This window comes from Sordaria macrospora, chromosome 5, assembly GCF_033870435.1.
Source record: "Sordaria macrospora chromosome 5, complete sequence".
In the NCBI taxonomy this organism is placed as follows: Eukaryota; Fungi; Ascomycota; class Sordariomycetes; order Sordariales; family Sordariaceae; genus Sordaria; species Sordaria macrospora.
In genome coordinates this window covers 2,623,150-2,635,708 of record NC_089375.1, presented here as the reverse complement: position 1 = coordinate 2,635,708, position 12,559 = coordinate 2,623,150, and the positions used below count along the sequence as shown (strand labels likewise).

At 53.0% G+C, this 12,559-nt stretch overlaps 4 protein-coding genes across 4 annotated transcripts; 2 read left to right on the top strand and 2 right to left on the bottom strand.

Annotated features, from left to right (window-relative positions):
- Positions 1-48: 48 nt before the first annotated feature.
- SMAC4_02315 (uncharacterized protein) lies at positions 49-2,698 on the top strand. Its single transcript, XM_003350595.2, has 2 exons — positions 49-756; positions 840-2,698. Exons 1-2 carry the CDS (start codon positions 484-486, stop codon positions 1,155-1,157), a joined length of 591 nt encoding a protein of 196 aa, XP_003350643.1. The 5' UTR covers positions 49-483; the 3' UTR covers positions 1,158-2,698.
- Positions 2,699-3,817: 1,119 nt separating this feature from the next.
- On the bottom strand, positions 3,818-9,207 carry SMAC4_02314 (uncharacterized protein). Its single transcript, XM_066089747.1, has 2 exons — positions 8,431-9,207; positions 3,818-8,356 (listed from the first exon to the last, which is right to left on the bottom strand). Exons 1-2 carry the CDS (start codon positions 8,699-8,701, stop codon positions 4,275-4,277), a joined length of 4,353 nt encoding a protein of 1,450 aa, XP_065947221.1. The 5' UTR covers positions 8,702-9,207; the 3' UTR covers positions 3,818-4,274.
- A 337-nt stretch (positions 9,208-9,544) lies between these two features.
- SMAC4_02313 (uncharacterized protein) lies at positions 9,545-10,900 on the top strand (the record flags this gene model as incomplete). Its single annotated transcript, XM_003350593.2, has 1 exon — positions 9,545-10,900. The coding sequence occupies exon 1, from the start codon at positions 9,596-9,598 to the stop codon at positions 10,898-10,900; it is 1,305 nt and encodes a 434-aa protein (XP_003350641.1). The 5' UTR covers positions 9,545-9,595.
- Positions 10,901-10,966: 66 nt separating this feature from the next.
- On the bottom strand, positions 10,967-12,244 carry SMAC4_02312 (40S ribosomal protein uS12). The gene is made up of 5 exons (XM_003350592.2): positions 12,177-12,244; positions 11,947-12,073; positions 11,685-11,760; positions 11,517-11,577; positions 10,967-11,407 (listed from the first exon to the last, which is right to left on the bottom strand). Exons 2-5 carry the CDS (start codon positions 12,066-12,068, stop codon positions 11,229-11,231), a joined length of 438 nt encoding a protein of 145 aa, XP_003350640.1. The 5' UTR covers positions 12,069-12,073; positions 12,177-12,244; the 3' UTR covers positions 10,967-11,228.
- Positions 12,245-12,559: the final 315 nt, after the last annotated feature.

The window sequence follows — 12,559 nt, the reverse complement described above, 5'->3', positions numbered from 1 at the left end:
AAGTCGCCTGCTCCGATTGCTCTTCTTCCACTTCGTCCCTCCTCCCTTCGCCTCTTCCCTACTTCTTCACCCGCCTCGTCCCCGTCAAACCACTTCCAACCCTCACCCTCGATCTTCTGCACATTTGCAAGCGACTTTTACCTAACGACCACACAAAACGACTTCTTGCACCTTCTTCGACTTTGCCGACTATTTGCCTGCGCCCACCACATCCAGTTACCAACATTCCCTCGACAGTTTGATTGCTCCACTGCAACGGCCTTGGTTTCGGTTCCATTGTTGTTGTTGTCTCACAATAGCTGGGTTTAATACCGCACAACTCCCGGCTTGGCCAAATAAAATCACACACGCACACAACCATAACCCTTAACCACCGCCACCTTTAACTCGACAACCACCCACTCCTCCGATCCCGCATCTGGATTTGGCACCGCCTGGACCGATTTTGCTCGTCTTCAATATCGCACTCCTCGACCGCCAATAATGTCTTCGTACTATCACTCTTACGCCCACCAGCAGCCTACAGCCGCCGCTGCTCCTGCGGCATCCCACGCTCACCATGGTGGGCGTAACAGGAGAGCTCCTAGGCTGTCGGTTTCCCAGAACACGCATAAGCAATTCCGCGGTGTCCGGAGTATGAAGGACTTGTCCGAGACCGTGTCCGTGAACTCGTACCGCACAAAGTACGAGGCTGGCCGCTCCTTTGACCTCGAGGACGACATGGAGTTTTGCCCCGGCCTTTTGACCGATGATGATGTGAGTAGTCCACTAGATGAACCGGACCGTTGGCCTGCTACCCTCTCCAAGACGCCGGCACTAACCCGCCTTCTCTTCTAAAGTTGGTCTCCATCCACAGCGCTTCCTCTGAGCGCTCGTCCTTGGCAAGCAACTCGCCGCAAAGCTCTCCTACGCAGCAGCCCATCACTATTGCGCCAGGCTTCTCGCTCAACAACTCTTATCTTCCTCCGGTCTACCAAAGTCAACAGGCGACCCTCAAGCTTCACCAGCCCTCTGCCACCCGCGGCCGTAATGCCATTCCCATCATCAACCCTGCTACTGGCATCACCATGACCAGCCCACCCCCCTCGGTATCGCCCGCTCGGATGCAGCAGCAGCAGCAGCAGCAGTCCCTTATGGGTGCCCGGCCAAGATGGTAAGGCGACTGATGTCTCGCTTCTGTGACGCAGACGAGGCTAGGCCGACCTAGACCGTCGTCGCCGTTGCAAAATGAACTGTACAAGTACTGCTCTTTTCGCATACTCATTGCAGATGCTCATCTTGGCGGGTACCACCGACGTTTTTTCAACCTTTTTAGCAGGCAGGCATTACGATGATTTTCTCATTTTCCCGGCAGGCAGGGGGCGACAACCCAATCTTCAACTGGATCTTCGACCTTTTCGGCAACTTTTTTTCCGATACCCAACCTGTACAAACATCCTTTAATCGACATAAGCTCCTTTCCCTTCTTGAAGCGAAAGATCTTGACATTTTCGGACGGCGCAAAAAACGAAGATCCATCGGTACCTCTTGTTTTTTTTTCGAATACCCAAAAAAGCGCGGTGGTGTCTATGGTCTCGAAAGATGGGGCTGCTTTGATCTTTTTACGAAACGGGCGTTTACCAAGGTGGTTTTGCATCCCTCCGAACTACTAATCACTTCACACACAACTATTTGCATCGGTGTCTCACGACGGAGTTCTTCGCATTTTCCTCGCCTCGGCGACTTTTCTCTTATTTTCTCGTTTTTCGATACCATACACGGGGTTTTTGGTGTTTCGTCATCGTCACTAAGAAGCGGCGACTTCAGTCACATGATAAAAGTCATAACGGTTCACGGGTCCACGAATTCATCAAAGAAAAAGAGATCGACATATAGAGCGACTTTCGATGGGTTTTTAGCAGGCAGCGCTATGTGGGCGGGAGGCTTTTGCAACCTTGGGTGTTCTCGAATTTTGGGGGCTACATGGGCAAATCTGTTTTTTGGGAGCAGGCGGGCAGGCAGGCAGGCAAAGACCTCTTTTGTCGTTTTGGTGTCGCGCGGAATCTCAACTTGCAAGCTGGAATTTCCGGGGTGTACGGGAATGAGGAGTTGGTTCTGAAAGTATTTTCGGGGATTTTCTATTATTTCTTTTCTTGGTTTTGTATTCCGGATTTTCTTTCCGCCTGTATCATGAAGGAGGCGCTGTGCTACGGCTTAGCTCCGCCTTTGCTTTTCTTTCTTGTTGATTTTGGGATTCATTTCTTCCAACGGGGAAACTTTGCATCTCTCGGATCTGGCTCGGTGTGTGGAAAGATATCAGCGTGTCTCTTTTCTCGTCTCTACTATTTCTGGGGAAGGCTGGCTCGGTTTTTTGTTTCGGCACAAAGCATCATCATTTCGGGGAATATCCTCTTTTTTGGGAGCGGGCGTCGCTTAAACTTTGCTGGTGTGTGTCTTCCATATCCATTTGTTATGAGGAGTTTACACTGGAAAGGGTTGTGTGTTTCTGTCTGCTACTTGCGCTGGGGTGTGGCGATTAGCTCCGAAATAGCTGCTTTGTCCCGGTCGAGTCACCATTCACCGTGTGACTCTGTTCGACCGCTCGACCCAAAAAAAGCTTGTGTGTGAATATTTGGGAGATTTTCTCCTGAACAAAAATTTCAAGCAATACGACGGGCGATCGAAAATGAAAATAAAAACAACCGCCTTCTTCACTCATAACCTCGTTCTCTCCACTGCCTTTGTGACCTGCCATTGTTCCATTCCCAGTGCCGTGTATGTCTGTTTGACTTGAAGTGAGGTGACAAGTGGTACGATGACATGCCGTGATACAGTATATCTCTACCCCATCGTTATGCTGTGTGATTCTACGTCTGGCGGTAGAGGTGTCTCTACAAGCTTGTTTGTGTGTCACGGCAGTTCATTTGTAGTAAGTCGCCGAGTGTTCGCCTCGTCATGACTGGCTCACTCATAACTGACGGGGCGGCAAACACCCAAGTCGTGATTTCACCGAGTCTGGATTGGATGACCGAATGTCGGATCGATTAACCTGTATGCGCTCGTTCTATCCGTTCACAAGGCTCACAACAACAAGGAAGGCGATTGATAACAACGGCAAAGACGACGAAGACAGATACAACCGAACTTGACGACACAATGATCACTTTGTTCTGCATTTTCACACTTTTTGGTGTCTCCCGTTTGCTGAGTGACTGACTGCTTAACCTTCTTTGTTTCATCCAGTATGGTAGGTAAATAAAACCCGAGGAAACGACAACACCGAGGACATATCCATCACAAAGCAAAACAACCGGATGTGAAAGTTCAAACTCGAGTGTTTGATCCTAGATTCATCCAATTATTCGGCGAGGCACCAATGCTCTGGAATTACGAAGCCCATGTCACAAAGGCTCTTCTTTGCAGCCGAAGGATAGACGAGACGACAAGTGAGGAGGAACGACCAAGCACTCATTCTTTTCCCCTCGGTTTTCTCCACTGCACTCGCTTTTCCCCCTCGTTGCACTCTCAATCGCTCCTTCTTGTATTCCTTCCCATCCCCAGACCACCAATCTGGGAAGCAACTTCCCAACCGCAACGGTCTGAGCTGCCCGAGTCACCCCTTGCTAACTGTGTTGTTGGCGATTCTCGTACACTGTACCTCTAGGTGGGTGAGTGCCCCTGAGTAGACGACGGACTAAATGCTTGTGTGAAGTGATTTGAAGTCCGCCGTCAGGATATAGAAGGAAATTGCTTAATGAGTGAGTGGCATGTATGCATCTCCAGAAACATAGCCAGTAAGAGTTGGCTGGCACGTAGGTTTAGTTGAGTTGTCTTTGTAAATGCGGTAGGTGCAAATGACGGTTATACGACGAAGTATCAATCCTCAACACCATCACCAGGACTGGAGACATGAGAAACTCTACATATTAACTCGTACTACGCGAATGCTATTCCCAAGTGTTATCATACAACAAACCAAAAGAGCAAAAGCATCATATCAGGATAAGCAAAAGAAGCAAGAACAGCTCGATAATAATCCTACTGACTTTTCATCCATCCATCCTTCTCTCCTTCCTAGGAAAAGAATTCCACTCACTCCTCGGTTCAATTTCATAAATGTAAGACTCGAATAACACATGGTGAAAAACACCCCTTCGTCATTCTTCGCTCCATCCATTTCTCAACCACTTCACACAATCATTCCTTTCGTTTACAACACCAACACAACTGCTCACTGGTTATCACAATCCCCATCGCTTATGTCTCCCTATCAACTCTGACAAACCTCAAACCTCTTACGAACCCCTCGGCCTACCCCTCCCTCTCCCCCTCCCTCTAATCCCCCCTCTCCCCCTCGACACAATCCCAACTCCACCTCCTCGCCCTCTGCTCGCAGTAAAGCTCTGGCGCACACTCTCCTTCCTAGCCGGAATATCCTCATCATCCGAGTCCGAGTCCGAGCTCGGCTCGTCTTCAGAGCCCGTACCACTTGCCGCTTCGCTTCCACTTCTGCTCCGCTCTGACTGTGACCTCTGAGAAGTCGAGCGGGATCCGGAGTGGTAGCTGCCGCCGCCGTAATCGGACTCTTCATCGTCGGTGTCCATGAGCCTGACGACGGTAGGGCCTGCGGGCTTCGGTGGGGGTGGTGGTGGCGAAGGTGACGGGGAGGGAGAGATGCGGGTGACTGATGGAGCGGATGGCGCACGACTTGGAGGTTCGGGCGAGGCGCTGACACTTGGGCTGCGTTCTGGCTCTGGAGACTTGCTGGGCGAGGCCTCGTCGCGCGGAGGGCTGATGCGGACTGATGCCTGAGATACAGAGTGGCGAGCTGGTTCTGGAGACTTCTCCTTCTCTTGCTCGGGCTCAAGTTCCTCCCGTTCAGACTCGGAGTGGTGAGGTTCCTCATCTGCAGGCTGGACAGTCTGGCGAGTTGCTGACGTGGTCCTGGTCCTGGTCGTCCTAGGCGACTCACGCACAGGAAGGGAAGTCTCCTTCCCAGCACCCCGGGTCGCCCGTCCAGAGACAGCAGGAGAGGCACTCTTCTCGATCGAGTCAACTGGCGCTGGCTTAGCGACCACCTTTGCGGGCGTACCCCCGGTGCTTTTGCGCTCACCAATCTTGAACTTCTTGCCCTTGAGCTTCATACGCTCAGCCAATGATAGCATGGGCGTCCTGGTGGTGACCTCAACCGTGACCTTCTTAACGCCGTTCTTCGGTGGACGGCCTCTCCTCTTAGGAGCTTGGGAAGCATCGGCATCGCGCTCGACGGCCTCACCGTTCTCGTCAAATCCATCAAGCTCTTGGGCGAGTTGGGCGTCAATGTCCTCATCATGGTCGCTGTCCTCAGCATCCGTTGCTGCCATCGGTCTACGCGGGGGGCGTCCACGTCTCCGAGAGGGTTCTGATGCCTCATGCATCTCCTCATCCTCACTGTCGTGGGCTTCCGACCTACGTGGCCGTCCGGGAGGCCGTCCTCGCTTCTTATGCGGTCCACGTAGCTTTGACGGCCCAGATGGCGCAGCAGCGGCACGAGTCGACTTGGGTTCCTGAGAGGCTTCATTGCTACGGTCGCCACCGGCGCCAGTAATGGCGAGAACGGCGGCAGAAGCAAGATCCAAGGGGTCCTTGGGACCAGTCGGCCCTTCAATACTCTGCACAACGTTGGCCGGTGCCGCAGCTGCCCGGTATTCAGGTTTCTGCGAGCGAGGGATGAGAATATCGTTGAATTCCTCCTCGTTGTCCTCATCGACCCTGTAAGAGATCTTGGGCCTTGCATGTCGAAGGGTAGGCACGTTGGCTGGGTACAGGCGCTGACCAGACTTCTCACCTGCCTCATCCGAAGGCTGGCCGTTTGCAGGCTGCGAGGCGCCAGCCTGGGCAGATTCAGCTCTGATATCACCGGCAACATCCGGCATCGTCTGATCAAAGAGAGCCGGATCCATGTTCTCAAGAACATCATCTTGACCGTCCCGCGTAGGTGGCGGCTGGGAAGAAGTCTTGTCGAGCTTCTGCTTCTTCCGATGGTGAGGCCGAGGTGCAGCAAAATCAGGATCGTCATCTTCGGCATGGCGAGCCCTACGTTTAGCCAACCGAAGCTGCTTCTTCAAATACTCAGACATCAACTCGGGCTCTTCGTCAACAACGTAATCTTCGGCCGTAGGTCGCTGATAAGGGTCGAACAGAATCTTGTCCGGACTATCATCATCCTGCTGGTAGTAACCCATACCAAGCATACGCTCCTGGCCGAACAAGTCCGGATCAGGGTAAGCGGACTGATCCTGATCCTCTGGGGCGATAGACATATCCGCAACCTCGGCGGGACCCGCTGGTTGGGCAGCGCTGGGTTGCTCGGCAGATGTGCCGTTCATTTTGACATCCGGCCTCTCCTGGCCCCCGCCCAAGCCGTCGGCAATGGACTGCTGCAAAGCGTCATCCGTGTTTTCAGCTCCTGCTGCCTGCTCGCCATTCTGTAAGGCAGGGACCTCGATGTGTACGTCGTCTGCGTTCTTAGCCTTCTCAGCCTCAGCCTGTTGCTGTAGCTTTTGCAATCTCTTGCTTTGAACGTTGCGGCCGTCGTCGCCAGAGGTCTTGAGCCAGTTGAGGTTATGCACCTTGAAATCGACAAGTGTTTCCACACTCCGATCGTCAGCGATGGGGCGAGTATCGTGTCCAAGCAGCGTATTTCTTGGCTGATATGGAACATTTCCGTTCTTGAGCCTACGGCAAGCACCGCAGTTACACATCTTGAGGCACTTAGGGCACTCCCATCTCTCGTTTTGGAGGACTTCCTGGGGCATGAGATCGAACGCTCGGTAGAGGACACCGTAGCAGTAGGCTTCTGAACAGCCTGGATTCGAACAGAATGCGAGCTTGTAAGTAAAGTCTTTGTGCGAGCAAACATGGCAACGGTAAACATCGCCCTTCTTCTTTTTGCGACGTGGCTTCTTCTTAGGCTTGCCATTTTCGTCGAATTCTGGCTCCGAGACTTCGGGCTCCTCAGGTTTGTCAAGTTTGCTAATATCCTTCCATGGCCGTCTCCGAAGTTGCTCCTGGCAAATTTGTGCCACAGACTTCTTGCCTGTCTTCTTCCTCGCCAGCTCCAACGGTAGGGGAGAAGTGTCATAGTCGACATAACCATCGTTCTTGATGATAAGAGCTCGCCACTCTTCATAACGATCCACCAGGTCAGACCACTTCCACTGCTCGCACCAAGTGAGGTTGGAAACACAGAGGCACGAACGTCCCATGGCGTAGCACTCCATACAGATATCGTAGGTGTCTTCATCTCCAGTAACCAGGGTGCGAACACAGTGTTTGCAGGTGAGGAAGCGGTTGAAAATGTTGGCTCTGCAGTACGAGCAGGTAATGCAGGAGTCAAACTCAACGTACTCAATCTCCTTCTCCTTTATGGCAAACATCTCGTCCACCAGAATCTCAGTGAACAAGCGGAAGAGAGCCTTGAAGTCTTTGGCGATTTGTGTCATGCGGAAAGAGTTCTTCATCAGATCCTGACCAAAGCCGAGCAACCCAATGTCGGCATTCTGCTCCATCTCTCTCATCTGGTTGTAATACTTCTGTAGTGTGAAGTAGATGATCGCTTTGTTCTTGTACTGTTCATCACGGCAGACAAGTCTTGCCTTGGGAAGAGCTTCATGCAAGGCCATCTCCAGGGTCTCAGCCGTAGTCCTGTTCCACGCAACCTTGATGGTGCGAGTGCCGCGATTCCAGACCTGATGGGGAGCCAGAGGAGGAACCAGAACGAAGTCGCCCACTTTCTGTTCCACAATGTAGACGGGGAAGTTCGCCTTCTTCCAAGCGTTGATCTGAGCGAAATGCTTCTCAATCTCGATGTCGTGTCCCAGGATAGAGAGGAAGTATTCTCTGACGACCTCGCGGTCCTTGGTCTCGGTCATGAACCAGATCGAGCTGCCCGGCTTCTCCCCGTTCTCATCTCCGGATGCATCCACCATGATGTTCTGGCCCAAGCTGGCGCACATTTCGCGATGGGCGGGAGTGTATGTGCCTTCGTGGCCGACGTAGCACATCAGGTTCTGGGCGCGCATCTCTTCGGGAAGACTGCTCATCAGGTCACCGGCTGGGGCGCAGGACTTCTCCACGTAGTCGTAGTCATCGTAGCGCCTCGAAGCCTTCCTGTCGAGGTTGTCGTTCATGTAAAACAGGTTCGTCGGAATGACCTTTTGGAGGCGCTCGTGCCACTCGGGTGGGCAGTCGATATCCTTGAGGTAGAGACGCTGACGGCGCTCGTCGCGGAAGTTGTTCGGGGTCCATTGGTTCGTCAACTGCTTCATCGATCGGAGGTAATGACCCATAGTCATCGGGATGTCGGTTTGAGAAACGATGTCGCGAACATTTTCCTCTGCAAAGAGCGAAAGTGTTTAGATTCTACATCAAAGTTGGCACAAGCCTAAAAGCTTCCACTTGACAACTCACGTTTCTTGTTATATGTGTCCTCGAGCCATTCTGCGCTGAACAGCGTCTTGGGTAGTCGGTCGTTCCATTTTTCGATGACCAGCGGTTTGCCGCCGCGGATAACGTGAAGGTAAACGAGTCTCTCAAACTCTTGAGGACCGATGTTGCGGATCTGAGCTGCCGAGACACGCAGGACCCAATGGAAGTTTGGCGTCTTTTCGACCAGGGCATGAAGATCGAGATCCGGCGGAATGGGGTCGAATTTGGCCTGGGGATGGGATGCGACCGGCATCTTGGTGATGGTGGTGGTGGTGTGTGTCGGCTGTTGTTGTGATGCGACGATGTTGTACTAATTCTCTAGTGGGTTCGGAAGAGGTTCGTGCGAGGGACGTGATGATTACGCGATAGACGAGAGGTGTTGTTGTTGGAGATGGCGCGCAAGAGCATTCAGGCTACATGATGCTCAATTCGACATTAAAGTGTTTTTGCTGTGTTGATGAAGACAGCGGAACCTAAAGGAAGCGGGGCGTGCACTGTCGTGAGAGACGTATGCGCGGACGCCTTCACTCTGGTGTTGCCGCAGCGAGTTGTGATGTGAAATCGCCCCGTGCCGGAGTGGGAGACAACGGTTCACTGTCCGACGCGGCAAAAGTCGACAAGGCCAATTGGTAATAATCCCTGCAGCGACGGGAGGAGCAGAAGAAGCGCGAATGCGGGAGGCTGAACCGCTGCGGGGCCTCCACTCTCAGCTTTATCTTATCATTGAGCCAGTCACAACGAGCGGTGGGCCTGTGGCTGATGCTGTCACCTCAAATCAGATGAAGAAGAGCTACCTGTGGCGCATGAAATTTGGTGTAGATCAGAAGGCTGAGAACAACAAGTTCACGAAGACGACCCTAGTTTAAGGGCCCAACTCGTCTCTCTGCTCGACTCTGGATCAGGGTGTCAGAGGCAGAATAGCTTGGTTGGATAGGGATTGGGACTAGAGGTACATTTCACAAAACCTTATTTTTCATCTTATTTTTGTGACTCAACGGCCACGGTATCTTCGGCATCTCTGACAGTCGACAACATGTGAAGTTGCTCACTTACACGATATCCACTAGTCCTCACTAACACTTACACATCATCACAGACTGCTTTACTCTCACGACGGTCGCTTCGGCAGAAGGACATCTCATCCACAATGTCCTCACACCGTCTTCTAACCGGGCTCGTCCCCCGACGAACCTTTTCTCACAACACCACCACTCGTTTTCTCAGCAAGCCATCATGCTCATCACCACCATGTCTCGGCATCCTCCCTTCTCACCAGTCCAAAGCGCTCATCAACCCTCGTCTCCTCTCACTTGAGAAGACCCTTCACTCTCAAAAACAACCATACCACACCACCAAGTCTCTGCTCTCACAGCCCGAAATCCCAACAACGCCCACCAGTGCCGTCCTCCCCACCACCTCCATCCCCGGTTCCTCCGACCCTCCCCTACCAGAGTACACCCCACCCACCACCGGTCTCCTCTCGAAGCTTCCCCATTCCTGGGTCCCCTACGCGGAACTAGCCCGCCTCGACAAGCCCACAGGGTCTTACTACCTCTTCTTCCCCTGCCTCTTCAGCACACTTCTCGCAGCCCCCCTAGTCCCGGGCGCCATCGCCTCCCCCGCCGCGGTCGTGGGAACCTCCCTCCTCTTCTTCTCGGGAGCGATCATCATGCGCGGCGCCGGCTGCGCCATCAACGACCTCTGGGACCGCAACCTCGATCCGCACGTCACGCGCACACGTCTACGTCCCATCGCCAGACGGGCCATCACGCCCTTCCAGGGCTTAGTCTTCACTGGCTCGCAGCTTCTGGCCGGACTGGCGGTGTTGCTGCAGTTTCCCTTTGGGTGTTTCTGGTACGCTACCCCGAGCTTGCTGTTCGTGGCGTGTTATCCGCTCGCGAAAAGGGTGACGTATTACCCGCAGTTCATGCTGGGGTTGACGTTTTCATGGGGAGCGATTATGGGTTTCCCTGCGCTGGGGGTGGACTTGTTGGCGAATAGTGCGGCGTTGACGGCGGCCGGGTGTTTGTATACCAGCAACATTGCGTGGACGGTACTGTATGATATGATATATGCGCATATGGATATCAAGGATGATGCCAAGGCGGGCATCAAGAGCATTGCGCTCAAGCACGATAAGGAGACGAAGCAGGTGTTGACGGGCTTGGCGGTTGTGCAGATTGGACTGCTGGCTGGAGCGGGTGCGGCGGTGGGTGCTGGGCCGGCGTTCTTCATCGGGAGCTGTGGCGGTGCGGCTTTGACGTTGGGGTACATGATCAAGAAGGTCAACTTGAAGAGCGTCAAGGACTGCTGGTGGTGGTTTGTCAACGGCTGCTGGATTACCGGTGGCGTCATCAGCCTGGGGTTGGCGACGGACTATTTGCTCAACTACTACGAGCAGGAGAAGCAGGAGAAGCAGGAGAAGAAGCCGGAGAAGCTGGAGTCAGCCTGAAAGATGGCAACGTCTCTTTGTTCGTTCTGGGATATCATCTTTGTAATTTCATGTACCATAACACCATGTTTGTCATACTATTAGACAGAAACAGTCCCTGGGCAATCTCCAAAACACACCACAAAAAGGCATGAAGAATAGAGAGAAGGAGCTTTTTGGGGAAAGCACGATTTCTTTTGGCAATTAATGACCTGCTTTCTGTTGGATCATTACTACCATGAGAGCTTAGGTATCCCTTAAACCCAAAACCAAAATGCCGTTGTAAAAAAGCCTCGTAGACTCCGCATAATGAACCGTGCCCGTTTGCCTGCTCGAAGCAACGATACGCTTAAGAGCGGGGCTTCTCCTTCTTCTCCTTCCAGAGGGCGAGGAGACCGACACCAGAGACCTTGACGACCTTGAAGCGGACACCGGGAATATCACCCTTGGCCTTGCCCTTGCGACCGAAACCGGCGAGGAGGACCTCGTCGTTCTCGTCAACGAAGTTCAAGCAACCATCGTTGGGGACTAGAGAGGAAAAATGGGTTAGCACATTTGCCACTCGGATGCGCTGGGTTTCCAGCAGGATAATCTTTCATCATCGAAAGATTCAAGACTAGGGGAGGGGTTGTCGTACCGAAAGCAGTGACCTTCTTGCCGTTCTTGATGAGCTGGACACGGACACACTTGCGGATAGCCTATGGTCGCAAATGTTAGCCTTGTGTTGACGTATGTTTGCGTTATTTGATATTGGAGAATCGAGTCGGAGTCGAGTTCATCGAAATCGGGATCGGGGTGTACGTACGGAGTTAGGCTGCTTGGCCTCAACGCCGACCTTCTCGAGCACAATGCCCTTGGCGTGGGAAGAACCACCGAAGGGGCTGTCATCATCATGTTAGCCGAATGTCCTCCATCGCGTTTCGTTTCGCTTTCGTGTGCTCGTCGCCCTCGATCGCCCCATCGTTCCCATCTCTCCCTCTTCATTTCGTCATCGTCATCGTTCGGGCGTCGTTTCTATCTCCATCGCCATCTCCATCGTGATCGCCATCGTCGGGACTGATGCGTACCTGGACTTGAAGGCAGTGCCGAGAGCCCTCTTCTTGTAGTGAAGATCGGACCAACGCTGCTCGCGACGGTTGTTGCGCAGCTTGCGGGCCGCGTTAAGACCACGGGGCTTTCCTCCAGACATATTGGCTTTTGGTTGAAAATGTCAGTTTGAGGGACAGTTTCAAAGGAGGAGTCGGAAATCGAAATATCTCGACGTGGTAAAGGCGGGGGGCAGCAGGGAGACACGTACCGACTTAGAGACGTGATCACGGACTCTGGGTACAGTTCGTAATCCGGAGGGTCAAGGTCACGGTTTGCTGGGAATTTTTTGGTTTTTCCGTAGTAGGGCGAGAAAACCCTAGGACTGCGTGCGATTGGGTGGCGGTCGAGTGGGGTCATTCGCCTCAGGCAACTGTCGTTGATTGTGTGACAGGTGGAGAATTATGCGTGCATCTGACCAATTGAAGTGGCTACTGATAAGCCCCCTTTGATAAGCCACTGCTCCGTCCCGTCACTTGCATGCTTGTACCGTCAAGGTTCCCCAAAGCTCAACCAACCAACGCGGTCAGTCGCGTCGCTTGTCACAGTTCATTGCAGTTCCGTCCATCTTCAAATCTGACCTACGAAAACATT

Bases quoted from the DNA above. Each gene is read 5' to 3' on its own strand.
- SMAC4_02315 (XM_003350595.2), top strand. From the start codon at position 484: ATGTCTTCGTACTATCACTCTTACGCCCACCAGCAGCCTACAGCCGCC. The intron at 757-839 runs GTGAGTAGTCCA...TCTCTTCTAAAG, and splicing joins GCCTTTTGACCGATGATGAT to TTGGTCTCCATCCACAGCGC.
- SMAC4_02314 (XM_066089747.1), bottom strand. From the start codon at position 8,701: ATGCCGGTCGCATCCCATCCCCAGGCCAAATTCGACCCCATTCCGCCG. The intron at 8,357-8,430 runs GTGAGTTGTCAA...CGCTCTTTGCAG, and splicing joins GGACACATATAACAAGAAAC to AGGAAAATGTTCGCGACATC.
- SMAC4_02312 (XM_003350592.2), bottom strand. From the start codon at position 12,068: ATGTCTGGAGGAAAGCCCCGTGGTCTTAACGCGGCCCGCAAGCTGCGC. The intron at 11,761-11,946 runs GTACGCATCAGT...TGATGATGACAG, and splicing joins GGCACTGCCTTCAAGTCCAG to CCCCTTCGGTGGTTCTTCCC. The intron at 11,408-11,516 runs GTACGACAACCC...TTTCCTCTCTAG, and splicing joins CAAGAAGGTCACTGCTTTCG to TCCCCAACGATGGTTGCTTG.